General features: G+C 47.7%; 1 protein-coding gene across 1 annotated transcript in view; it reads right to left on the reverse strand.

Moving 5' to 3' along the window:
* Positions 1 to 26,759, reverse strand: part of ttc7b (tetratricopeptide repeat domain 7B) — a 293,340-nt gene that overhangs the window by 149,471 nt on the left and 117,110 nt on the right. The window contains exons 8-11 of the mRNA XM_055640228.1: positions 24,339 to 24,402; positions 19,814 to 19,951; positions 17,077 to 17,160; positions 10,709 to 10,813 (exon numbers count right to left, since the gene is read on the reverse strand). Coding sequence (XP_055496203.1) covers positions 10,709 to 10,813; positions 17,077 to 17,160; positions 19,814 to 19,951; positions 24,339 to 24,402 — 391 coding nt within the window. The remainder of the gene's footprint in view (positions 1 to 10,708; positions 10,814 to 17,076; positions 17,161 to 19,813; positions 19,952 to 24,338; positions 24,403 to 26,759) is intronic.

Genomic DNA, 26,759 nt, shown 5'->3' on the forward strand with positions numbered 1-26,759 from the left:
GACACAGTCTGACCCGCTGAGTTACTCCAGCATTCGTGTCTTTCATTGTAAATCAGCATCTGCTGTTCCTTATCTCTCCAAAACGGTGACGACTGGCCTGTTTCCATATTGTAAAGGGCCTGTCCCACAGGCTATTTTTTAGGCGACTAGGTGTCACCTGTATGGTCATGAGTAATCTCTTCAGTCGCCCAAAGAATCGTCGCGTCTTTCTGGTCGCCGCTGGATTTTCAACATGCTCAAATCTTTTGGCGACATTGGCTTGAAGCCAATGAGCGTAGCTTGACTTCTCCTGACGTAGGTGCTGTCGCAGGTTGTCGCCAGGTGACGTTGGTTGTCGCCGGGTGCTAACTTTGGTGAATTCCACTGGCGACTACCTGCGTCAACCGGTGACAGGTACCGGCGACTGAATTGTCTTCGGTTGTCGCCGACAGGGTCGTAGGTTGTAGTGGGTGGATCTCCTAATGGGTCGCCAGTTATCGGTAGCTTGCCGTAGCTGGACGTCAACTAGGTGGTGGGTTGTTCTAGAGGTTGTCGCAGACACTGTCGTAGGGGGGGTCCAGTCTCCGGTTTTTCGGCGACCTGCTACAACTATGACGGTCGCCGGCAGTCGCCTAAAAAATCGCCTAAGTGGGACAGGCCCTTAAGAGGAATGGGACAATAGACAATAGGTGCAGGAGTAGGCCATTCAGCCATTTGAGCCAGCACCGCCATTCAATGTGATCATGGCTGATCATCCTCAATCAGTACCCCGTTCCTGCCTTCTCCCTGTATCCCCTGACTCCGCTATCTTTAAGAGCCCTATCTAGCTCTCTCTTGAAAGTATCCAGAGAACCTGCCTCCACCGCCCTCTGAGGCAGAGAATTCCACAGATTCACAACTCTCTGTGAGAAAAAGTGTTTCCTTGTCTCTGTTCGAAATGGCTTGCACCTTATTCTTAAACTGTGGCCCCTGGTTCTGAACTCCCCCAACATCGGGAACATGTTTCCGGCCTTTAGTGTGTCCAAACCCTTAATAATCTTATATGTTTCAATAAGGTGCCCTCTCATCCTTCTAAACTCCAGAGTGTACAAGCCCAGCCGCTCTATTCTCTCAGCATATGACAGTCCCTCGATCCCGGGAATTAACCTGGTGAACCTACGCTGCACTCCCTCAATAGCAAGAATGTCCTTCCTCAAGGACATTAGGGGACCAAAACTGCACACAATACTCCAGGTGCGGTCTCACTAGGGCCCTGTACAACTGTAGATGGACCTCTTTGCTCCTATACTCAACCATAAGATGCAAGCCATAAGATTCTATGACTCTATGCTGGTTTACTATGACAGACCGAAAGTGCCGTTGTAACCCAGTGGGTCAAGCAGCATCCCTGGAGAACATGGATAGGTGTTGCATCAGGTCGGGAACCCTTCTTCAGGCTTACAAAGAATTTTGTAATAAAATAAATCAACATGGAGAGCAAAATATATTTTTGAGCACCTTCACTGTGGGACTTGGCGTCTGCAAAACAGCTGTGCACACACAAAGATCTGCGGCAAAAATGTACATATCTGAGGATTGTCATTAATCGCTCCCCTTTCCCAAAGTGCTCCATGGATGACATGCTTTGAAATTCAGAATCCGATTTTATTCGCCAAGTATATTGTGCAACATATACGAGGAATTTCACTGGCCAGGTCAGTCATACAATTAAAAGCAACAGATCGAGCACGCCGGGCGATCGAACATCGCGGCGGGGCTGGTCGAACATTCTGCGGCGTTGGAGCTCCCGACTAGCCTCTTCCGAGACTGCGATCCCTAGATGGTAAGTCCGCAGGCCCGTGGTGGGGCTCACGCCCGTCCGAGGAGGCTTCCAGCTCCAGCGATATTAGGCCGCAGAGCCCGGAGAATGCGATCCAAGAATTGATCACATCTCCCCTCCCCCCTCCCCCCTCCCCTCACATAAAACAAACAGAAGTACATTAAAACAAACTTTTAACAAACGCTAAAAATAACAAAAACAAACAGGCTGCCGGCAGGGCTGCCATCTCCCCGGCGCCCCTGGTGGTTATTGCAGCAAGTTGCTGATGACTCTTACACACTTCGACAGATGCACCATGTAAAGCATGCTATCATGGTTGCATCACAGCTTGGTTTGGGAACAGCTCCGCCCAAGGCCGCAAGAAACTGCAGAAAGTTGTGGATGTAGCCCAGTCCATCACACAGACCATACTCCCCAGCATCGACTTCATCTACACTTCACTGCCCACATCATCAAACACTTGTCTGAAGAAGGGTTTCGATCCGAAACGTCGCCCATTCCTTCTCTCCATAGATGCTGCCTCACCCGCAGAGTTTCTCCAGCATTTTTTGTCTACCTTCGATTTTTCCAGCATCTGCAGTTCTTTCTTAAATGCTTGTCCCATCCCGGTCATTCCTTCTTCTCCCCACTCCCGTCTGGCAGGAGGTACAGAAGCTTGAAAGAACGCACCACCAGACTCAAGAACAGCTTCTTCCCCTCTGTTATCAGGCTTCTGAACGGACCTTCCATAAGCTAGGGTACTGTCCGATTCACCTCTACCTCATTGCGGACATTGGACTTTGTCTGTGGAACTGATGCTCTACAATGCTGAGAACTATATTGCACCACTTTGTACACACTTTGGTCTAACTTATAGCTTTTGAGTTTGACTTGATGCTACCCAATTAAAGGGGCCTGACCCACTGTACGAGGTAATTCAAGAGCTCTCACGAGTTTAAAAAAAAATCTAACTCGTGGTAAGCACGTAGAATGTACGTAGCGGGTACATCGGAGCTCGGGACGTCTCTTAGCGGCTCGTAACGCTAACGGCAGGTACTTGGGAAACGTGGTAAGCTCGTGAAGACTCGTGAAGATTTTTCAACATGTTGAAAAATGTCCACGAGAGCCCCGAGTACCGACGAGCGGCCATTACCGTAATTCTCCGAGTTCAAATCAGGGGAAACTCGGGAGAACTCTTGAATTAGCTCGTACAGTGGGACAGGCCCCTTTAATCAAATAATACTAAACATAAATACAATCAAGTCCAACTCAAGTACAATAGGTAGAGCAACAGCCATGATTGATACAGAGTGCAGAATATTGTTCTCAGCGTTATAGCGCTTCAGACTGGGTTACATCTACAACTGCAGTTCCTTGCGGGCAAAGTCACAGCGATATAGGAGGATAGGGGTAAGATGAAACTGAACACATGGAGAGACAAGTGGCGGCACGGTGGCGCAGCGGTAGAGTCGCTGCCTCACAGCGCCAGAGACCCGGGTTTAATCCTGGCTACAGGTGTTGTCTGTACGGATTTTATACGTTCTCCCCATGACCGCATGGGTTTTCTCCGAGATCTTCAGTTTCCTCCCACACTCCAAAGACGTACGGGTTTGTCAGTTAATTGGCTTGGTATTAAAAAAATGTAAAAATGTAAAATTGACCCTAATCAAGAAGGAACTGCAGATGCTGGAAAATCGAAGGTAAACAAAAGTGCGGGAGAAACTCAGCGAGTGTGGCAACATCTATTGAGCGAAGGAAATAGGCAACGTTTCGGGCCGAAACCCTTCTTCAGACTGATGTAGAGTGGGGGAGGGGGGGGGGGGGGACAAAGCAAAGTGACCCTAGTGTGTGTAGGATAGCGTTAATGTGCGAGGATCGCTGGTCGGCGCGGATTCGGTGGGCCGAAGGGCCTGCATTCCGCAATTGTGTCTCTAAACTAAACTAGAGAAATACGATCAGCAGATAGAGAGAATAAGAGTGACAGTTGTTCGGAATATGATCAAAGTACAATCAAGTGATGCAAGGAAGAGTATTGGCAAAGGTATTAAACTGAGCCAGCAAATGACAGGCAGCAGGACAAGGCCATCAGTTATAATCACACATCCCCCGACTACGGGAACAACACCAATGGCAATATACATGTGGCTGTCAGTAACATGGGAACAAGCCGTCAGTAACGATCAGCAGTCATCACAGCGTGCGTTCTGCTCGCCCCATTACAGGAAGCACATGCAGGCGTCGGAGAGGGTTTTGTATAGTTTAGAGACACAGTACAGAAACAGGCCCTTCGGCCCACCGGGTCCTCGCCGGCCAGCCATCCCCCGCCCATTAACACTATCCTACACACACCGGGGACAGTTTACATTCGTACCAAGCCATTTAACCTAGATACATGTGCGTCTGTATGGGAGTGTGGGAGGAAACCGCCGACGAGCGTGGTGAATCTGTGGGATTAATTGCCACAGGAGGCAGTCAGTGGATATTTTTAAGGCAGGGATAGATAGATTCCTGATTAGTACTCGTGTCAGAGGTTATGGGGAGAAGGCAGGAGAATGGAGTGAGGAAGGAGAGATAGATCAGCCATGATTGGATGGCGGAGTAGAGTCGATGGGCCATAGATGTTGCCTCAACCGCTGCGTTTCTCCAGCATTTTTTGCCTCCCTTCGATTTTTCCAGCATCTGCAATTCTTTCTTAAACATTCCTCCCGAACAAAACAGTTCCAGGAACAGATCAGCAGGTATGAGAATTACGACTGAGAGCTACAGGTCCAAATCCTTTATCACCAACAGGGAAGAGTATTGGCAAAGGTATTAAACTGAGCCAGCAAATGACAGGCAGCAGGACAAGGCCATCAGTTACAATCACACATCCCCCGGCTACGGGAACAACACCAATGGCAATATACATGTGGCTGTCAGTAACATGGGGACAAGCCACCTCAGCATACAAATAGGGCCACCAGACATAAAGAAGAGGGGATAGACGCAAAATGCTGGAGTAACTCAGCGGGTCAGGCAGCAACTCTGGAGAAAAGGAATGGGTGACATTTCTGTGTCGGAACCCTTCTTCAGACTTTTTCTCCAGGGATGCTGGCTGTCGTGCTGAGTTACTCCATAATTTTGTGTCCATCTTCGGTGTAAACCAGCATCAAATGTAGGTCCCTTGCAGTCAGAAACAGGTGAATTGATCATGGGGAACAAAGACATGGCAGAACAATTGAATAACTACTTTGGTTCTGTCTTCACTAAGGAAGACATAAATAATCTGCTGGATATAACAGGGGACCAGGGGTCAAATGAGATGGAGGAACTGAGTGAAATCCAGGTTAGCAGGGAAGTGGTGTTAGGTAAATTAAATGGATTGAAGGCCGATAAATCCCCAGGGCCAGATAGGCTGCATCCCAGAGTACTTAAGGAAGTAGCCGCAGAAATAGTGGATGCATTAGTGATAATTTTTCAAAACTCTTTAGATTCTGGAGTATTTCCTGAGGATGGAGGGTAGCTAATGTAACCCCACTTTTTAAAAAGGGAGGGAGAGAGAAAACGGGGAATTACAGACCAGTTAGTCAAACATCAGTAGTGGGGAAACTGCTAGAGTCAGTTATTAAAGATGGGATAGCAGCACATTTGGAAAGTGGTGAAATCATTGGGCAAAGTCAGCATGGATTTATGAAGGGTAAATCATGTCTGACGAATCTTATAGAATTTTTCGAGGATGTAACTAGTAGAGTGGATAAGGGAGAAACAGTGGATGTGTTATATCTGGACTGTCAGAAGGCTTTCGACAAGGTCCCACATAAGAGATTAGTATACAAACTTAAAGCACACTGTATTGGGGGTTCAGTATTGATGTGGATAGAGAACTGGCTGGCAGACAGGAAGCAAAGAGTAGGAGTAAACGGGTCCTTTTCACAATGACAGGCAGTGACTAGTGGGGTACAGCAAGGCTCAGTGCTGGGACCCCAGCTATTTACAATATATATTAATGATTTGGACGAGGGAATTGAATGCAACATCTCCAAGTTTGCGGATGACACGAAGCTGGGGGGCAGCGTTAGCTGTGAGTAGGATGCTAGGAGGCTGCAAGGTGACTTGGATAGGCTGGGTGAGTGGGCAAATGCATGGCAGATGCAGTATAATGTGGATAAATGTGAGGCTATCCACTTTGGTGGCAAAAAACAGTAGACTATTATCTGAATGGTGGCCGATTAGGAAAAGGGGAGATGCAACGAGACCTGGGTATCATGGTACACCAGTCATTGAAAGTAGGCAAGCAGGTGCAGCAGGCAGTGAAGTAAGCGAATGGTATGTTAGCATTCATAGCAAAAGGATTTGAGTATAGGAGCAGGGAGGTTCTACTGCAGTTGTACAGGGTCTTGGTGAAACCACACCTGGAGTATTGCACTTCGAGCCTGCACCGCCATTCAATGTGATCATGGCTGATCATCCACTATCAGTACCCCGTTCCTGCCTTCTCCCCGTAATCCTCAGACTCTGCTATCTTTAAGAGCCCTATCTAGCTCTCTCTTGAAAGTATCCAGAGAACCGGCCTCCACCACCCTCTGAGGCAGAGAATTCCACAGACGCACAACTCTCTGTGAGCAAAAGTGTTTTCTCATCTCCGTTCTAAATGGCTTACCCCTTATTCTTAAACTGCGGCCCCAGGTTCTGGACTCCCCCAACATCGGGAACATGTTTCCTGCCTCGAGCGTATCCAAACCCTTAATAATCTTACATGTTTCAATAAGATAACCTCTCATCCTTCTAAACTCCAGAGTATACAAGCCCAGCCGCTCCATTCTCTCAGCATATGACAGTCCCGCCATCCCGGGAATTAACCTTGTGAACCGACACTGCACTCCCTGAATAGCAAAACCATTGGTGTATGAATACAATAGAGCCAGCAGATGCTGGCACTAAGGCAGCAATTACAGAAACAAGATTAGTCACACACGGTTATTGTATGGAAATAAATCGTTTCGCTACATAAGAGCAAGGTGTGCAGATAGCTGGATTGTGGAGACTTGTGGACGCAGCCCAGTCCAACCTAAGATTGACAATCTCATTGTCCTAACTGGGACACAAGACAATAAACTCTCTTGACTTGACTTGACTTGAAATGCGGGAGCAACTCAGTGGGACAGGCAGCATATCTGAAGAGAAGGAATGGGTGACGTTTCCAATCCAGACCCTTCTTCGGATTGAATCAGGCGAGTGGGAGATACAGAGATAAGGAAATTTAAGGTGTGAAAACAAGACAAAGGGGATGGAGATCAAGGAAAGTGTAGAATCGTTGGTAGTTGGGAAAACGTGACAACAAAAGACCAGTCGAAGAACTGGGAAGGGTGGAGGGATGGAGTGGGAGGGAAGGCAAAAGTTACTTGAAGTTGGTGAAGTCAATGTTCATACCGCTGGGGTGTAAGCTGCTCAAGCAAAATATGAGACGTTGTTCCTCCAACCAACCTCCCTTCCATTGACTCCATCTACACCTCCACGCCGTTTTGGCAAGGGCAAACCAGTCACTCCATCTTCTCCCCTCTCCCATCAGGCAAGAGGTACAGAAGTGTGGAGATGCACACCTCCAGATTCAGGGACAGTTTCCACCTGGCTGTTATCAGGCAGCTGAACCATCCCATCACCAACTAGAGTTGTTCTGACCTCCAATACACATCATTGGAGACCTTAATCAGATTTTATCTTGTAGTAAAGATTATTCCCTTTATCCTGCATCTGTACACTGTGGACGATCTGAATCTAATTATGTGTTGTCTTTTCGCTGACTGGATAGTATACAACCAAAAAAGCTTTTCACTGTACCACGGTACACGTGACAATAAAAACCTAAACTAAACTAAAAAACTAAAGACTCAGAGACTCCAGTCCATGAGGCTTCAGGTTACAAGGAACTGAAGATGCTGGTTCACAAAAAGAGTAATGTGCCTGTCCCACTTACGCGATCTTTTCGGCGATTGTTGGCGACTGTCTTAGTCGTTGAAGGTTGCGGAAAAACTGGCGACTGGACCCCCTTTGACAATGTCTACGACAGCCTACCTACCACCCAGTCGAGGTCTAGCTAACGCAAGCTACCGACAACCGGCGACCCATGAGGACGTCCACCTATGACCGCACCTACGGCAACCCACGTCCACCCGCGACAAGCTACGACCAGGTAAGGCAATTCAGTCGCCGGTACCCATCGCCGGCTGACGTCGTAGTCGCCAATGGAATTCACCAAAGTCAGCACCCGGCAACAACCTACGACAAGCCAACTGTTACCGACTGTTGCTGAAAGGGTTTGAAACATTTAAAAATCTAGCGGCGACCAGAAAAACGCTACGACTCGTTGGGCGCCTGGGGTGACGATTCAAGACCATACAGGCGACACCCCCGGCGACCATGTGGCAACAGCCTCGTCGCCTAAAAAATCGCCAAAGTGGGACAGTGGCAAAAGTTGCTGGTTACAGGAAAGAGCTCATCAATTCTAATGGAACGGGCGCAGAGAAGATTTGGATGGGTTTGAGGGCTTGAACTATAGTTGAGCAGGCTTGGATTTTACTCCTTGGAGCGCAGGAAGATGAGGGGTGATCATGTACTGGTGTACAAAATCATAGATTGGTTAGATGCACAGAGTCTTTTGCCCAGAGTAGGGGAATCGAGAACCAGAGGACATAGGTTTAAGGCGAGGGGGGGAAAGATATAATAGGAACCTGAGAGGTAACTGTTCTACACAAAGGGTGGTGGGTGTATGGAACTAGCTGCCAGAGGAGGTAGTTGAGGCTGGGACTATCCCAACGTGTAGTAAACATTTACTTGGGTGCATGGATGGGATAGGTTTAGAGGAATATAGACCAAATGCAGGCATGTGGGACTGGTGTAGCTGGGACTTGATGGTCGGTACGGGCAAGTTGGGCTGAAGTACCTGTTTCCACACCGTATCACTCTATGGTGACCAGTGACAGGCATGAATGTTTCGGTTACAGAATGAAAGGCAGCCGGTTCCAGGAACAAGGTTACCCAATGTAACAAAATGGGCTGTCAGTTACGAGAATACGGCCACAGGCCTTCAGCAGATAGAACATTTCACAAGTGTAATAAGGCTGTCAGTTACTGGAATAAGGCCGTCAGTTATAATGAGGAGAGTTATCAGTTACATGCTGTGCTTATTTTGGTGACAGTACGCGGCGGTATTGTGTACTGCCTTCTCTAAAATGTTCAAAACTAGTTTCCAATTTTTTAGAATTTTTAATATTATAAAAGGATCACTGAAGTTTGAAAAATCAAATTTGTTAATTTAATTATACTGTCAGACCCTTAAACAGATTAAGCTTGAAAGGGTTCAGAAAGATTTATGATAATGTTGCCAGGACTAGAGGGTGTGAGCTATAGGGAGAGGTTGAGTAGGCTGGGTCTCTATTCCATGGAGCGCAGGAGGATGAGGGGAGATCTTCTAGAGGTGTATAAGATCATGAGAGGAATAGATTGGGTAGAGTCTCTTGCCCAGAGTAGGTGAGTCGAGGGCCAGAGGACAGAGGTTTAAGCTGAAGGGGAAAAGATTTAGTAGGAATCTGAGGGGTAACTTTTTCACACAGAGGGTGGTGGGTGTATGGAACAAGCTGCCAGCGGAGGTAGATGAGGCTGGGACTATCCCATCGTTTAAGAAACAGTTGGACAGGTACATGGATGGGACATGTTTGGAGGGATATGGACCAAGCGCGGGTAGGTGGGACTAGTGTAGCTGGGACATGTTGGCCGGTGTGGGCGAGTTGGGCCGAAGGGCCTGTTTCCTCACAGTATCACTCTATGACTCTAAGTAGTTTCTAGCACAACAGTCTGCCAGCACCTTGAAGGACACCAACAGCAAGGGGTGTGCAGCACAGTGGTGCAGCGGGTAGAGCCGCTGCCTCACAGGCCAGGGACCATACACCCACCACCCTCTGTGGCATGTGTAGGAAGGAACTGCAGATGCTGGTTTAAAACAAGAGAGTGGGAAAACATAGAACTGATAGTCAGTGTGGACTCGGTGGGTCAAAGAGTCTGTTTCCGTGCGGTATCTCAAAACTTTGGTGAACAAAACTGTACATCCACCGGCACTTCTTTGTCTACATTAAAAGTAAGGAAGTAAGTAAGTTTTATTTATATAGCACGTTTAAATCAACTCGCGTGGAAACAAAAGTGCTTTACATAAAATAAATATTTAAGTTTCTGTACATCCATAGAAAAATAAAAATAAAATAAAAATGACGCAACACATTGTAGAATTGAACATGAACTTCCCCCCACAACAGAATCAACATTCTCCACTGTGGGGAAAGGCATCAGAAAGTTCAGTCCTCTTCCTCTGTGATCACCCGAGGTCGGGGCCTATTTATGCCGGGAAGATTAAATGCCGGCGTCGGGTGAACACTCCTCAGCGGCTTGGACTGTCTGGAGCCCTCATTACAGGCATGGAGAGACGAGGAACAGAATGGACAATACACAATAGGTGCATCGAGTCATGAATTTTTACAGGATGGAAACAGGTCTTTCAGCCCAACTTGCCCACCCTATCCCAACATGCCCACGTCCCATCTACACTTGTCCCACCTGCCTGCATATCCGCTGGGTTGTAAGCTGCCAATAGACAATAGACAATAGGTGCAGGAGTAGGCCATTCAGCCCTTCGAACCAGCACTGCCATTCAGTGTGATCATGGCTGATCATCCACAATCAGTACCCCGTTCCTGCCTTCTCCCCATATCCCCTGACTCTGCTATTTTTAAAAGCCCTATCTAGCTCTCTCTTGAAAGCATCCAGAGAACCTGCCTCCACCGCCCTCCATCGCCCTCTGAATGTAGGTAAATGCCCAAGTGTAAATGTAGGAATCAGCACCAGAGGCAGCACATGGTCGCGACAAGGCACGTAGACTTTTGTGGAGAATTCAGCGGGGCTTACCCAGTGAAGCGATCCGATGCACAGCTTGGTAGCAAGGAGCGGGATAGTGGGGTCGTCTGGCTTGAGCCTAATGCATTCCCTCAGTACCCGCACTGCACGCGCATTCTGGCAAAGACAAACACAGAAAACATATCTAATGTTAAAATTATTCATGTACTCAACTTTATCTTCGGTGTAAATCAGCATAGAATCATAGACAATAGGTGCAGGAGTAGGCCACCCGGCCCTTCGAACCAGCATCGCCACTCAATGTGATCACGGCTGATCATCCAAAATCACTACCCCGTTCCTGCTTTCTCCCCACATCCCTTGAATCTGTAAAGCGTAGGAGCTAAATCTAACTCTCTCTTGACACTCTTGCAGTTCCTTCCTACACATTCTGTCCGCTTCACTGCTAAATCTCCTCACGGTACGCCTCCTCTCTCTGACGCGACAACTTCTCTCGCTCGCTGCTCCCTCTGTCAATCCTACTACTCTCTGGCTTGATGACCACGTTGTCATCCGTTGCTGGCCCTGATTTGTTCTGGCCTTTGGACACGCTAGAGGCAGCAAACGTGTTCCCGATGTTGGGGGAGTCCAGAACCAGGGGCCATAGTTTAAGAATAAGGGGTAAGCCATTTAGAAGGGAGACGAGGAAACACTTTTTCACACAGAGAGTGGTGAGTCTGTGGAATTCTCTGCCTCAGAGGGCGGTGGAGGCCGGTTCTCTGGATGCTTTCAAGAGAGAGCTAGATAGGGTTCTTAAAAATAGCAGAGTCAGGGGATATGGGGAGAAGGCAGGAACGGGGTGCTGATTGGGGATGATCAGCCATGATCACAGTGAATGGCGGTGCTGGCTCGAAGGGCTAAATGGCCGACTCCTGCACCTATTGTCTATTCTCACCTCCAGTGTATTCACCCCCCATCACCGCCCACACCTCAACTTTCTTGTATTCTTGTATTCAAATTTTATTGTCGTTGCCTCACTTTGAGACAACGAAATGAATTTCCCGTACAGCAGTATCGTTAAAAAAAATCACAAGAAAAATAATAAAAATAAATAATAAATAAATAATAAAACATATTAAAAAAAATAAAATTGAAATTGAATTAAAAATTTAACAAAAGCACAAACACAAAAAGTCCACAACACAACATAACATAAATGGCACCCAGGTGAGGACGGCACCATAGTCCAGCCAGCCTCCCCTCCGTGTCCATCCGTAGTCGGGGCCTTCCGAGCACCTGCAGTCGCCGCCCCGGGTGGCCCGATGTTCAGGCCCTCACGCCGGGCTGGTGGAACGCCGACGCCGAACCCCGACGGTGAGCATCCTCCTCCTCAGCGGCCCGGACCTCCTGATCAGCTGCCTCCCGCTGCCGGAGTCTGCAGCTCCTGAGTCCGCAGGCCGAGCTGGGCAGAGTCACAGGACCCCGCGCTGTCCATCAGCGCCGCCCGCGTTGGGAGCTCTGCAAACCGCAGCTCCATGATGTCGGTGCAGCAGGTCCAGCACTCCGGGCTCCAGACGGCGACCCCCGGTAAGGCATCGCCAGCCCCGCGATGTTTCAGCGCTGTCCTGCCGCTGCTGGAGCTCCGGTCGATCCCGGCAGGAAAGGCCGCGCCAATCCAGGTAGGTAGGCCGCTGTGGGGGGGGGGGGGGAGGACGCGACTCGAATAATAGTCGCGTCCTCACCAGGAAGCGGCTGAAGGACGGTATCCCCCGCACCGTGCCCTCTTCCCCCACATAAAAACACAAAAAAACACACTTTTAACATAACAAAATAAACAAAAAAACAAAAAGATACCGGGCTGTAGGTGGAGGCTGCTGGCACCAGCGCCATCGGAAGTACTCAACTTTCAATCTGAAGAAGGGTTCTGACACAAAACATCACTTACTCCTTTTCTCCAGAGATGCTGCCTTTCCAGCTGAGTTACTGCAGCATTTTGTCTCTATCTTCAGTGTAAACCAGCAACTGCAGTTCCTTCCTACTCACTCAAAGTATATTTAGTTTCTTCCTCTGTGTTTCTCCACGATGGAAATGTTGACTTTGATTACGGCTTTACATATTTAGTTCCAACACACTACATCTGGCCAGGAAATCGCAGAGTTGTGGATGTGGATGTAGATGGATTGACTGTCTACGCTACACGCTGCCAACATAATCACTTGTCCCACCCTGGTCATTCCTTCTTCTCACTGCTGCCGTCGGGCAGAAGGTACAGACGCTTGATAGCACGCACCACCACTCAGGAACAGACTAGTCGTAGGATAGTAGCTGCAGATACTGTTTTTTTTTCTGACATTGTACACAAAACGCTGGAGGAACTCAGCAGGTCAGGCAGCATCTCTGGAGAAAAAGAGTAGGTGGCGGTCTGAAGAAGGGATCCGACCCGAAGCATCACCTGCTCCGTTTCTCCAGAGGTGCTGCCTGACCCACTGAGTTACTCCAGCATCGTGCGTCTACCTCACCATCCCACAACTATCAGGCTTTCCCACCGACACTAATCCTACCTCGGCCATTGAATACCACTCTTCCACTACTCTGGTTTCATTTTGTCTAATTGCGTTTTCAATAATGTCTTTGAATAGTCATCTTTCTTTTGGAAATTTTATTACTGAGTAGGCCATTCGGCCCTTCGAGCCAGCACCGCCATTCACTATGATCATGGCTGATCATCCACAATCGGTACCCCGTTCCTGCCTTCTCCCCATATCCCCTGAGTCCGCTATCTTTAAGAGCCCTATCTAACTCTTTCTTGAAAACATCCAGAGAATTGGCCTCCATTGCCTTCTGAGGCAGAGAATTCCACAGATTCACAACTCTCTGGGTGAAAAAGTTTTTCCTCATCTCCGTTCTAAATGGCTTACCCCTTATTCTTAAACTGTGGTCCCTGGTTCTCGATTACCCCAACATCAGGAACATGTTTCCTGCCTCTGTCCAATCGTTTAATAATCTTATATGTTTCAATAAGATACCCTCTCATCCTTCTAAACTCCAGAGTATACAAGCCCAGCCGCTCCATTCTCTCAGCATATGACAGTCCCACCATCCCGGGAATTAACCTCGTGAACCTACGCTGCACTCCCTCAATGGCAAGAATGTCCTTCCTCAAATTACGAGACCAAAACTGCACACAATACTCCAGGTGTAGTCTCACTAGGGTCCTGTACATCTGCAGAAGGACCTCTTTGCTCCTTTACTCGACTCCTCTTGTTATGGAGGCCAACATGCCATTAGCTTCTTTCACTGCCTGATGAACCTGCATGCTTACTTTCAGTGACTGATGAACACGGACTCCCAGATCTCGTTGTACTTCCCCTTTTTCCAACTCGACACCATTCAGATAATAATCTGCCTTCCTGTTTTTGCCACCAAAGTGGATAACCTCACGTTTATCTACATTAAACTGCATCTGCCATACATCAGCCCACTCACCAAACCTGTCCAAGTCACCCTGCATCCTCAAGAATTTCATTGTCCCATCTGGGACACATGACAATAAACTCTCTTGACTTCACTTGATAGCATCCTACTCACAGTTAACAGCTTTGTGTCATCTGCAAATTTGCTAATGTTTCCATTAATCCCTTCATCTAAATCTGCTGCGAGCAATGTTTTCATAGTACCTAAACCTACTGCACCTGGTCGCATTAACTCAACTTGACAACTTTTATACTGCTTTAATGTATCTTTGATCGGATTTTACTGGACTTTAATTTGCACTAAAATGTTATTCACATTATTCCCGTTACCCTGTATCTGCACACTGTGGACGGCTCGATTGTAATCATGTATTGTCTTTCCGCTGACTGGCTAGCACGCAACCAAAGCCTTTCATTGTACTACGTGACAATAAATCAAACTCGAACCCTGGAGAGAAAGTTTGTGGCTATTCACCTTATCTATGCAGAAAATGTCCTTATTTGATCATGTAACTAGACTCAGTCCTTTCCCCAGGGTGAGGTGGATTTAAGCTACAGGATTATGTAATAACTGTAAATGCAGCATCTGGGATGAAACATTAAACATAGCTGTTTGTTTAAGACCTTGCTGTGTGCAAACTAACTCCCTGCACTGGGCAGTGATAACAAAACGCTTCCATTTCCACACAGCGTTTTATGTCCCCAAAGACCTTCACAGTTAACTAAGGATTTCTTACAGATTTCTGAAATGCAATTACTGCTGGAAGGTGAGAAATGCTGTACCATCAGCTAGCGCCCAACAAAATCTCATGAACGGGCGGCCCAGTGCACATAGAAACATAGAAAATAGGTGCAGGAGGAGGTCATTCGGCCCTTCGAGCCAGCACCGCCATTCATTGTGACCATGATCACAATGTCCTCAATCAATAACCCGTGCCTGCCTTCTCCCCATATTCCTTGATTCCACTAGCCCCTAGAGCTCTATCTAACTCTCTCTTAAATCCATCCAGTGATTTGACCTCCACTGCCCTCTGTGGCAGAGAATTCCACAAATTCACAACTCTCTGGGTGAAAAGGTTTTTTCTCACCTCAGTCTGAAATGGCTCCCACTTTATTCTAAGACTGTGGCCCCTGGTTCTAGACTCGCCCAACATTGGGAACATTTTTCCTGTATCTAGCTTGTCCTGTCCTTTTATAATGTTATATGTTTTTATTAGAAATGCTGTACCAACAGCTAGCGCACAATAAAATCTCATGAACAGGCGGCCCAGTGCACAGCTGGTAGAGTCCGGGGGTTGATCCTGACCTTGGGTGCCGTCTATGTGGGGTTTGCACGTTCCCCCTGTTACTGTGTGGGTTTTTTCCCAGTTTCCTCTCACGTCCCAGAGCCGCATGTTGAGTGGCTGTAGTAAATCCCCCCCCCCCCCGCTGTGTGTGAAAGTGGAATAATATAGAACTAGTGTGAACGGGCGAACGATGGTCAGCATGGATTCAGTGGGCCGAAGGGCCTGTTTCCATGCTGCATCTCTAAAACTAAAACGACCTCAGTTTAGTTTGGTTTATTTGTGATGTGCACTGAGGTACAGGGAAAAGCTTGAGTTGTGTGTTATCCAGTCAAAGGAAACACAATACATGATTACAATCCAGTTGTCCACAGTGTGCAGGTAAAGGATAAAGTGTACAACATTTAGTGTAAGATAAAGTCCGATTAAAGATAGGTTTCCTATGAGGTAGATGGGAGGCCAGGACCGCACCCTAGCTGGTTTCAGGATCCTTCCATTTACCTGATAACAAGCTGGGAAGAAACTGTCCCTGAATCTGGAGGTGTGTGTTTTCACACTTCTGTACCTCTTGTCTGATGGGAGAGGAGAGAAGAGAGGGCGAGTCATGTCCTTGATTATGCTGCTGGCCTTGCCGAGGCAGCATGAGGTCTCAATGGAGTCAATGGAAGGGAGGTTGGTTTGCGTGATGGCCTGGGCTGCATCCACAACTCTCTGCAATGTCTTGTTGTCTTGGATGGAGCTGTTCCACACCATGCTGTGTGATGCATCCCGATAAGATGCTTTCTAAGGCACAACTGTAGAAGTTGATGGGGGTTGTTGGGGACATGCCAGACTTCCTAAGCCTTCTAAGGAAGTAGAGGCCATGGCTTCAATGTGGCTGCTTCAGGACAGGTTGCAGGTGGTATTTATCTGAACGTGAAGCTTTCGACGATCTCGACTTCAGCCTTCAATGCAGAACGGATTTGTGTACTGCTCCGTCATTCAGCCCTTTGCGCCAGCACCGCCATTCAATGTGATCATGGCTGATCATCCCCAATGAGAAGGGATCTTATTGAAACATATAAGATTATTAAGGGTTTAGGACACGCTAGAGGCAGGAAACATGTTCCCGATGTTGGGGGAGTCCAGAACCAGGGGCCACTGTTTAAGAATAAGGGGTAAGCCATTTAGAACGGAGATGAGGAAACACTTTTTCTCATAGAGAGTTGTGAGTCTGTAGAATTCTCTGCCTCAGAGGGCGGTTGAGGCAGGTTCTCTGGATGCTTTCAAGAGAGAGCTGGATAGGGCTCTTAAATATAGAGGAGTCAGGGGATATGGGGAGAAGGCAGGAACGGGGATTGGGGATGATCAGCCATGATCACATTGAATGGCGGTGCTGGCTCGAAGGGCCGAATGGCCTTCTCCTGCACATATTGTCTATTGTCACCCATTCCTTCTCTCCAGAGATGCTGCCTGTCCCGCTGAGTTACTCCAGCTTCAGTTTCAATCAGCGTCTGCAGTTCCTTCATGCACACGACCTGCAGACATAGTCTGGTCTGCAAACCAGCAACCTTAAAATACGGCACTTTCTCGCAGAGTTTAAGCAGAGTTTAAACAAAAATGGTAAATTGGTTTGACAGTTGCAATATAACTTTAATCATTGGGAACATGTTGCACACTTCACACTTATTGAATTACCACACACCTTGCCAGCAGCCATCAGAGACAATGCAAATTGGTACCAAAGGTGGAACTCCTCAAATGTAAACTTCATAGCTCGCTCCAAGCACTGGAATTGAAAGAGATTGAAATATCGTTTTAAAAATCTATAATCGAGCTCATCTCACGTGAGTTGTTGTAATTAATTTAATTGTAATTAATTTATAAGCCGAGTATGCAAACATACAAAGAATTTGATTTGCCAACAGTCATATAATAAAGCACCAAGATACAAAACTACATAAAGATTAACCAAGACAGTTCCCAATCTGACCTTTCTGTCCTGGGCCTCCCCACCGCAAATTGGAGGAACATATTTTGTTGGGTAGTTTACACCCCAGCGGTATGAACATTGACTTGTCCAATTTCAGGTAGTCCTTTCTTTCTCCCTCCTTCCCCTCCCCAGCTCTCCCACAGCCCACTGTCTCCGCCTCTTCCTTTCTTCTTCCCGCCCACCCCACCCCCACATCAGTCTGAAGAAGGGTCTCGACCCGAAACGTCACCTATTCCTTCTCTCCATAGATGCTGCCTCACCTGCTGAGTTTCTCCAGCATTTTTTGTCTACCTTCGATTTTTCCATCATCTGCAGTTCTTTCTTAAAGATTAAACATGAACAGCCACCACAATGGCGTGTGAGAATCCCCAGGGCACACAGCATAAGCGGAGATCCACAGCCATCAGTTCAATGTCCGTGATGTGACCAGGGTTGTACCGACCGCTGTCACTCTCTCTGCAGTCCCTGTCCGCCCGAACAGTCTGAAAGCTGTCCACACTCGCACAACATCGGGACCACCGCACTCACGGCACTCCCTCTGAGTCCTCACCAGTGCCGGCAGCACGTCCATCTTGTTTTTTCAGCGACCTCACATTCCCCACTGTGATGGAAGGCAAATAACTTGTAACTTCTTTCCTCCATTTCTCCTGCGGTCGGGGCGATCGAAACATCCGTGGTCGGGGCGATCCAAGCTCCCGCGATCGGGGCGGCTCCCGCGATCGGGCGGTTGAAACATCCGCAGCCGGGGCGGTCGAAGCTCCCACAGTTGGAGCTGCCACAGTCAGTGGTCAAAGCTCCCGCGATCGGGGCAGTCGAAGCTACCTCGGTCGGAGCTCCCGCAGTCGATCCCTAACAAAGGGACCGCCAACTCCACGATGTTAAGGCCGCAATGCGGACGGAGATACTTTGAAAAGTCGCATCTTCGTCGAGGAAAGAGATTTAAAAAAAGCTTCCCCCACCCCTCCCCTCCCTCCACCCGATAATATAATGCAAAAACTAAAAGTACTCTAAAAACATACAGACCAAAACAGCAAAAGAAGACAAAAGACGAGACAGGCTGTTGGCTGTTATAGAGTTACACCGCATGAAAACAGGTTGTTTAGTCCAACCCATCCAATGCCAACCATAGTGCCCACCTGAGCTGGTGCCATTTACCTGCATTTGGTCCACACCCTCTCAACCTCGCCTGTCCAAGCATCTGTCCAAGTTTCTTAGTCATACAGTGTGGACAACGGCCCTTCAGCCCAACTTGCACACACCGACCAACATGTCCTATCTAGACTAGCTCCACCTGCCTGCGTTTGGCCCATATCCCTCTACACCTGCCCTATCCATGTTCCTCCCTAAATGTTTCTTAAACGTTGCAATACTATTGGCCTCAACTACCTCCTCCAGCAGCTCCTTCCATACACCCACTACCCACTGTGTGAAAAAGTTACCGCTCAGTTTCCTATTAAATCTTCCCTCCCCTCAACTTAAATCGATGTCCTCTGGTTCTTGATTCCCCTTCTCTGGGCAAGAGACTCTGTGCATCTACCCGATCTATTCCTCTCATGATTTTGTACAGCTCTATAGGATCTCCCCTCATCCTCCTCCATTCTAAGCCCGCTTAACCTCTCCCTATAGCTCAGGACCTAGAGTCCTGGCAACATCCTCGTAAATTTTCCCTGCACCCTTTCCAGTCCTTTCAATGTAAAGCCGCTCCATGCCCCTGCCTCTAGCACTTCCTCTGGCAGTCCTTCCTCAAATCAGGGACCAAAACTGCACACAATACTCCAGGTGTGATCTCACTAGGGTCTTGTAAACGTGCAGAAGGACCTCTTTGCTCCTATACTAGCACTATCTTACGCAATGGGGACGATTTTACAATTTTTACCGCAACCAATTAACCTATAAACCTGAACGTCTTTGGAGTGTGGGAGGAAACTAGAGGCAGAGAATTCCACAGACTCACATGGAGAAAACACACACAGGTCACAGGGAGAACGTACAAACTCCCTACAGACAGCACCTACTGTCAGGATCTAACCTGGGTCACTGGTGCTTTGAGGCAGCATCTCTAAAGTCTAAAGTATATCATATTTCCATCCTGGGAAACAGGTTCTGGCTGAAGATAGACACAAAAAGCTGGAGTAACTCAGCGGTACAGGCAGCATCTCTGGAGAGAAGGAATGGGTGACGTTGCGCATCGAGAAGAAGGGTCTCGACCCGAAACGTCACCCATTCCTTCTCCCCAGAGACGCTGCCTGTCCCGCTGAGTTACTCCAGCTTTTTGTGTCTATCTTCGGTTTAAACCAGCATCTGCAGTTCCTTCTTACACAAATAGGTTTTGACTGTCCACCCTATCAATAATTCGAGTGAAAGGCTGTGGTGGATGCTACTGGACTGACATAGTGTCGCGCGAAGGTCAACCTGCAACGGGCTGGGCTGAGTTTGGGGACAGACTCACCTCTGACAGCATTTCGTACTGTCCCCGTCTCCCCAGTGCTATGGTCAGCAGATCGTACACAATGGAGGCACTCTGCAAACTGATGACACGATCGTTGCTGTGTTCTGGAATCCGGCTCAGCACTGCATCCCTGTTAGCCTGAAGATCACAAACACAGTAACACACGGAGTCAAACGCTGCACACGTTCGTTCGTTTGTAGAGTCACAGAGTACTATATAAAATTATAGAATTTTCACAGAAACGTATAAAATTATAAAAGGACTGGACAAGCTAGATGCAAGAAAAATGTTCCCAATTTTGGGCGAGTCCAGAACCAGGGGCCATAGTCTTAGAATAAAGGGGAGGTCATTTAAGACTGAGGTGAGAAAAAACTTTTTCACCCAGAGAGTTGTGAATTTATGGAATTACCTGTCACAGAGGGCAGTGGAGGCCAAATCACTGGATGGATTTAAGAGAGAGATAGTGGAGTCAAAGGATATGGGGAGAAGGCAGGCACTGATAGGGGACGATCAGCCATGATCACAATGAATAGTGGTACTGGCTCGAAGGGCCGAATGGCCTCCTCCTGCACCTATTTTCTATGTTTCTATGTCCATGAGCTCCTGCGATTAAAAAGTAACAATTTTTTTCATCACAAGTATTTTTATCCTCGTGAAGTTTTTTTCAACACTGTGAAAAATGTCCACGAGGAAAAAAAGTCGTGCAGAAAAATGTTTTACTTTTTACTCGTAGGAGCTCGTGGACATACTCGTGGAAGGTCGTAGGAGTGTGTAGAATACCACGAGTTTGATTTGGCGGTGCTGGCTCGAAGGGCCGAATGGACCATCCTGCACCTATTTTCTATGTTTCTATGTTACTGAAACAGGCCCTTCGGCCCAACTCGCCCAATGCTAGTCCCCACCTGCCTGCGTTTGGCCCATATATCCCGCTAAACCTGTCCTGTCCATGTTCGAGTCCAAATGTCTTTTATATGATTTACCTGCCTCATCTAATGGCCTCTGCTAGCTCATTCCATACACCCACCACCCTCTGTGGCATGTGTAGATGCTGGTTTAAAACAAAAGTTAGACACAAAAAGCTGGAGTAACTCAGCGGGACAGGTCAGCATCTATGGAGAGAAGAAATGGGTGATGTTTTGGGTCGAGACCCTTCTTCAGTCCGTGGCATCATGTTCGACACAGATATTGTGAGCCGAAGGGTCTGTTCCTGGGCTCAACTGTTCTATGTTCAATGGTCCGTTTTGGGAAAGGAAAAGCAACTATGAAACCTCTTCCTAATCTGATCTAACAGTAGCCAAGGCTCTGTATACATCAGATGAAGAGGTAAACTCCCCCTCCCCTCCCCCCACTCACCATCAACAACACCACAGTCCCATCTGTGGGGTCATTTAAGTTCCTTGGAACCATCATCTCCAGGGATCTAAAATGGGAGGCTACCATCGACTCCACAGTCAAAAAGGCCCAACAGAGGATGTACTTCCTGCAGCAGCTGAGGAAACACAATCTGCCACAGGCTGATGGTCCTAAATTCTATACGGCCATCGTAGAGTCTGTTCTCACCTTCTCCATCATGGTCTGGTTTGGCTCAGCCACCAAGCATAACATCAGAGGCTGCAGCGTATCATTAGATTTAGATGAGTTAGATTTAGCTCTTAGAGCTACGGAAATCAAGGGACGTGGGGAAAAAGTCAGAACTGGGTACTGATTTTGGATGATCGGCCATGATCATGTTGAATGCGGTGCTGGCTCGAAGGGCCGAACGCCTACTCCTGCACCTATTTTCTATGTTTGATCAGCAGAGAAGGTTGTTGGCTGCAACCTTCCCCCCATTGACAAACTGCACATTGCAAGGGCCAGGAAGCGTGTGAGTAAGATCATCTCTGACCCCTCCTACCCTGGCCACAAACTCTTTGAATCACTTTCCTCTGAAAGGCAACTCTGGATTGTCAAAGCCGCCAGAACTAGACATTAAAACAGCTTTTTTCCACGAGCAGTAGCTCTACTCGATGACCAAAAATCTGGAGCCTCCTTTTACCATGGTACTTTATTATCATGTTTAAATTATAATGTTTTATTTTTAATTGTCTACTGTATGTCGTGTTGTTACTTGCGAGCAAAGCACCGAGGCAAATTCCTTGTGTGTATACATACATACTTGGACAATATATTTTTTTAAATCATTATTATTTATTATTCATTAAATGCAAACATTGAATAAAAATCACGTGAAGGATTCCCATGCGCTGGTTAATCTTGCAAATGTGCCTAAAGATCCCTCTCCCCTCTCTCACCCCCCCCCCCCCCCCCCCTCCCTCCCAGAGAAAAACAGCTCAAATGTCCACCTGGGGTGGCCGACCAGTGATGAGAGAGGGAGGGCCAGCCGGCACAAGGCGAGAAACAGGCAGACTCCAGAGACGTCTTTGAGGAAGGACATTCCTGCTATTGAGGGAGCGCAGCGTAGGTTCACAAGGTTAATTCTCTGGATGGCGGGGCTGTCATATGCTGAGAGAATGGAGCGGCTGGGCTTGTATACTCTGGAGTTTAGAAGGATGAGAGGGAATCTTATTGAAACATATAAGATCATTAAGGGTTTGGACACGCTGGAGACAGGAAACGTGTTCCCGATGTTGGGGGAGTCCAGAACCAGGGGCCACAGTTTATGAATAAGGGGTAAGCCATTTAGAACAGAGACGAGGAAACAACTTTTCACACAGAGAGTTGTGAGTCTGTGGAATTCTCTGCCTCAGAGGGCGGTGGAGGCCGGTTCTCTCGATACTTTCAAGAGAGAGCTAGATAGGGCTCATAAAAATAGCGGAGTCAGGGGATATTGGGAGAAGGCAGGAACGGGGTTCTGATTGTGGATGATCAGCCATGATCACATTGAATGGCGGTGCTGGCTCGAAGGGCCGAACCGCCTATTCCTGCACCTATTGTCTATTGTCTTTGTACAGATGGTAGGCACAAAATGCCGGAGTAACTCAGCGGGACAGGCAGTGTCTCTGGAGAGAAGGAATGGGTGACGTTTCGGGTCGAGACCCTTCTTCAGACTTATAGCTCTGTCCCACGGTGCGAGCCCATTCCAAGAGCTCTCCCGAGTTTAAAAAAAATCTAACTCATGGTAAGCACGGAGACTGAACGTAGCGGGTAAGTCGGAGATCGGGGACGTCTCTTAGCGGCTCGTAACACTAACGGCAGGTACTCAAGAAGACTCGCTAACGGCAGGTAAGCACGGGAAGACTCGTTGAAAAATGTTCACGAGAGCCCCGAGTACCGACGAGCGGCCATTACCGTAAATCCCCGAGTTCGAATCAGGGTAAACTCGGGAGAGCTCTTGGAATGAACTTGTACCGTGAGACAGGACTATGATACTGCAGATGCTGAAGGTAGACAAAAATGCTGGAGAAACACAGCGGGTGAGGCAGCATCTATGGAGCAAAGGAATAGGTGACGTTTCGGGTCGAGACCCTTCTTGTACACCCAGTCTTTCTATGCAAGCGGGTTGGGGGAGGAAGGGAGAGAGTGAGGTGATTACCCTGGGAGGGTCGCTCCGCCGTTATGTAGCTGCTTCAAAGACAATCGAGCTGTCTGAATCCAGCTGATTAAGATCTAATTAACATTTACCCTTGAGAAATGGGAACAGGAAGCTATGCAAATTTTAAGAAAAATGATAGTGTCAACTGCCTCATTCAACAATAATAAATGTACCCAATTATTTTTTTCTTTAAATGTACATTCTCTCTCTCACTTTCTCGTTCAAGGATTAGCAGGTAGTGCATCTCAGAGGAATATAAATCTTCAGTCCTGTCCTACAATTAGGTGATCTGTGTTGGATTAATCTGCTGCTCTGTGTGGTTTGTGTGTGTGTGTGTGTGTGTGTGTGTGTGTGTGTGTGTGTTTGTGCGTGTGTGTGTGTGTCTGTGTGCGTGTGTGTGTGTGTGTGTGTGTGTGTGTGTGTGTGTGTGTGTGTGTGTGTGTGTGTGTGTGTGTGTGTCTGTGTGTGTGTGTGTGTGTGTGTGTGTGTGTGTGTGTGTGTGTGTGTGTGTGTGTGGGTGTGTGTGTGTGTGTGTGTGTTGTGTGTGTGTGTGTGTGTGTGTGTGTGTGTGTGTGTGTGTGTGTGTGTGTGTGTGTGTGTGTGTGTGTGTGTGTGTGTGTGTGTGTGTGTGTGTGTGTGTGTGTGGCGTTGCACATCAACCAGCCAGGCCAGACTCATGTAGTGAAGATAAGAGTCACAGAGTCGTACAGCACGGAATCAGGCCCTTCGGCCCAACCCATCAATGCCCCATCTCAGCTCGTCCCATTTGCCTCCATAGATGCTGCCTCACCCGCTGAGTTTCTCCAGAATTTTTGTCTACCTTCGATTTTTCCAGCATCTGCAGTTCTTTCTTAACCAAAGAAGTTAGTAAACATGCTTTTCTTCTCCAGTGGCTCCATTTCATACGACCCTCGTTCAAGTTTTTATTGGGACGATTCAAATTACATTTAATGTCACCGCACTGAACTTGCACCACAAAACGATCACACTTACCATAGACTCACTAATGAGCAACAGCAACAGAGCTTCTTCTGTGTTTTCTTGAGGACAGAAGATGCTGCAATAATAAGAGAATACAATAATGCAAGAGACCGAGACTGCAGGAAATTGCAGAGTTGTAGATGTAGCACAATAGTCCATCAGTGCCACTGTCCATCACACAGACCAGACTCCCCACCATTGACTCCATCTACAGTTCACGCTGCCTCGGGAAAGCAGACAACATAATTACAGACATGTCCCACCCCGGTCATTCCTTCTTCTCCCCGCTCCCATCCGGCAGGAGGCACAGAAGCTTGAGAGCGCGCACCACGGTGGTGGGCGGTCACAGTGGCGCAGCGGTAGAGTTGCTGCCGAATGCAGCGTCGGAGACCCGGGTTCCATCCCGACTACGGCTGCTATCTGTACGGAGTTTGCACGTTCTCCCCGTGACCGCGTGGGTTTTCTCCGAGATTTTCGGTTTCCTTCCACACTCCAAAGACGTGCAGGTTTGTAGGTTAATTGGCTTGGTCAATGTAAAAAAATTGTCCCTAGTGGGTGCAGGATAGTGTTAATGTGCGGGGATCGCTGGTTGGTGCGGACCTGGTGGGCCGAAGGGCCTGTTTCCGTGCTGTATCTCTAAAACAGCAGACTCGGGAACAGCTTCTTCCTCTCAGTTATCAGGCTTCAGTATGGTCCCTTCCATACAGTTCACACCATTGTAGACTCTATGACACGTTCTCCCTCCATCTCATGACTTCTTTAATCTCCTTGGTCAGTGGTGGTCCAGGAAAAACATGTGTAGTTTAGTTTAGAGATACAGCGTGGAAACAGGCCCTTCAGCCCAACAAGTCTGCACTGACCAGTGATCCCCGCACATTAACACTATCTGACACTAGGGACAAATTTTTTACATTTATACCAATCCAATTAACCTACAAACCAGTACGTCTTTGGAGTGTGGGAGGAAACCGAAGTTCTCGGTGAGATCCACGAGGTCAGGGAGAGAACGTACAAACTCCGCACCTGTAGCCAGGTTTTGAACCTGGAACATCCTATTTAATATCAGGGTGCATTTTTTTGGACTGGAAAAAAGCCCTAACATATTCATTCCTGCTTAACAGGATCACAGAATAACACCAACAGCTGGGGAAATTGACCTCTGTACTAATCTCTTCCCTCACAATCTCTCCATACTCCCGCAATGTTTTTCCAAGTATTTTTCCAATTCTCGTTTGAAAGTCATTAAATGGATTTGGTTCCAGTTGCCTTTCAACCAGCACTTTCCAGATCACAGGACTCGTTGTGGAAAGTATTAGTTTCCTTCTGAGGTCAGACTCTGTAGCCACACCCAACCCGTCTCTTCTGCTAGCCAACTACTGCTGGAAACTGTTTCTTTTCAATGACCATTAAAATCCTTCAAGAAGAACCGGTTTGCTATTCTTTAGGAAAAGTCACGGACTTTGAAATGCGAATCATTCCTGTTTCTTCAAAAGTACCGGCCATTTGCGGCATAAACATAGAAACAGAGAAAATATGTGCAAACTGATTGAGTTTGGGCTTAGAGCTTCCTGAAGTGCCTTTAGAAAAAGAAAACCAGTAGATGTTGCACAAACCAGGTAAACTTAATCACAAACAAAGACACAGAGTGCTGGAGTAACCCTGCGGGTCAGGCAACATCTCTGGAGAACACGGATCAGGCTGGTTAAGACGAAGGGCTGCACGGTGGCGCAGCGGTAGAGTTGCTGCCTTACAGCGCCAGAGGCCCGGGTTTGATCCTGACTACGGGTGCTGTCTGTACGGAGTTCGTACGTTCTCCCCGTGAACTGCGTGGGTTTTCTCCGAGATCTTCGGTTTCCTCCCACACTCCAAAGACATACAGGTTTGTAGGTTACACAAAAAAGCTGGATTGGCTTAACTGCATTAAAAATAAACGTTTTGTCCCAGACCTGAAGAAGGGTTTCGGCCCGAAAGGCCTAGTCCTTCGCTCCATAGATGCTGCTGGCACCCGTGAGTTTCTCTTTTTTGTGTGGGCCGATTCTCCAGCATCTGCAGTTCCCTCTTTCCGCTCTTGGTATAACTGTTAAAAAAAAACATTGTCCCTAGTGTGTGTAGGATAGTGTTAATGTGCGGGCTGGCGTGGACTCGGTGGGCCAAAGGGCCTGTTTCCGCGCTGTATCTCTAAACTAAACGGGTCACAATCCAAACGTCACCTATCTGTTTTCCCCAGAGATGCTACCTGAGCCATTGAGTTACTCCAGCACTTTGCATCCTTTGTGTGTTTATTCAGCACCTGCAGTTCCTCTGTCTCAAGCTAATCACAAACTGACATGGCTTCTCGTTTTAACCGAGGGAAAAAAAGCCTCAAACTGAATGACCGCGCACTGAATTACTGCTGTTGATTTAAGAGGATTAGGCAGCGGGTACCTGGGGAAA

This window comes from Leucoraja erinacea, chromosome 9, assembly GCF_028641065.1.
Source record: "Leucoraja erinacea ecotype New England chromosome 9, Leri_hhj_1, whole genome shotgun sequence".
In the NCBI taxonomy this organism is placed as follows: domain Eukaryota; kingdom Metazoa; phylum Chordata; class Chondrichthyes; order Rajiformes; family Rajidae; genus Leucoraja; species Leucoraja erinaceus.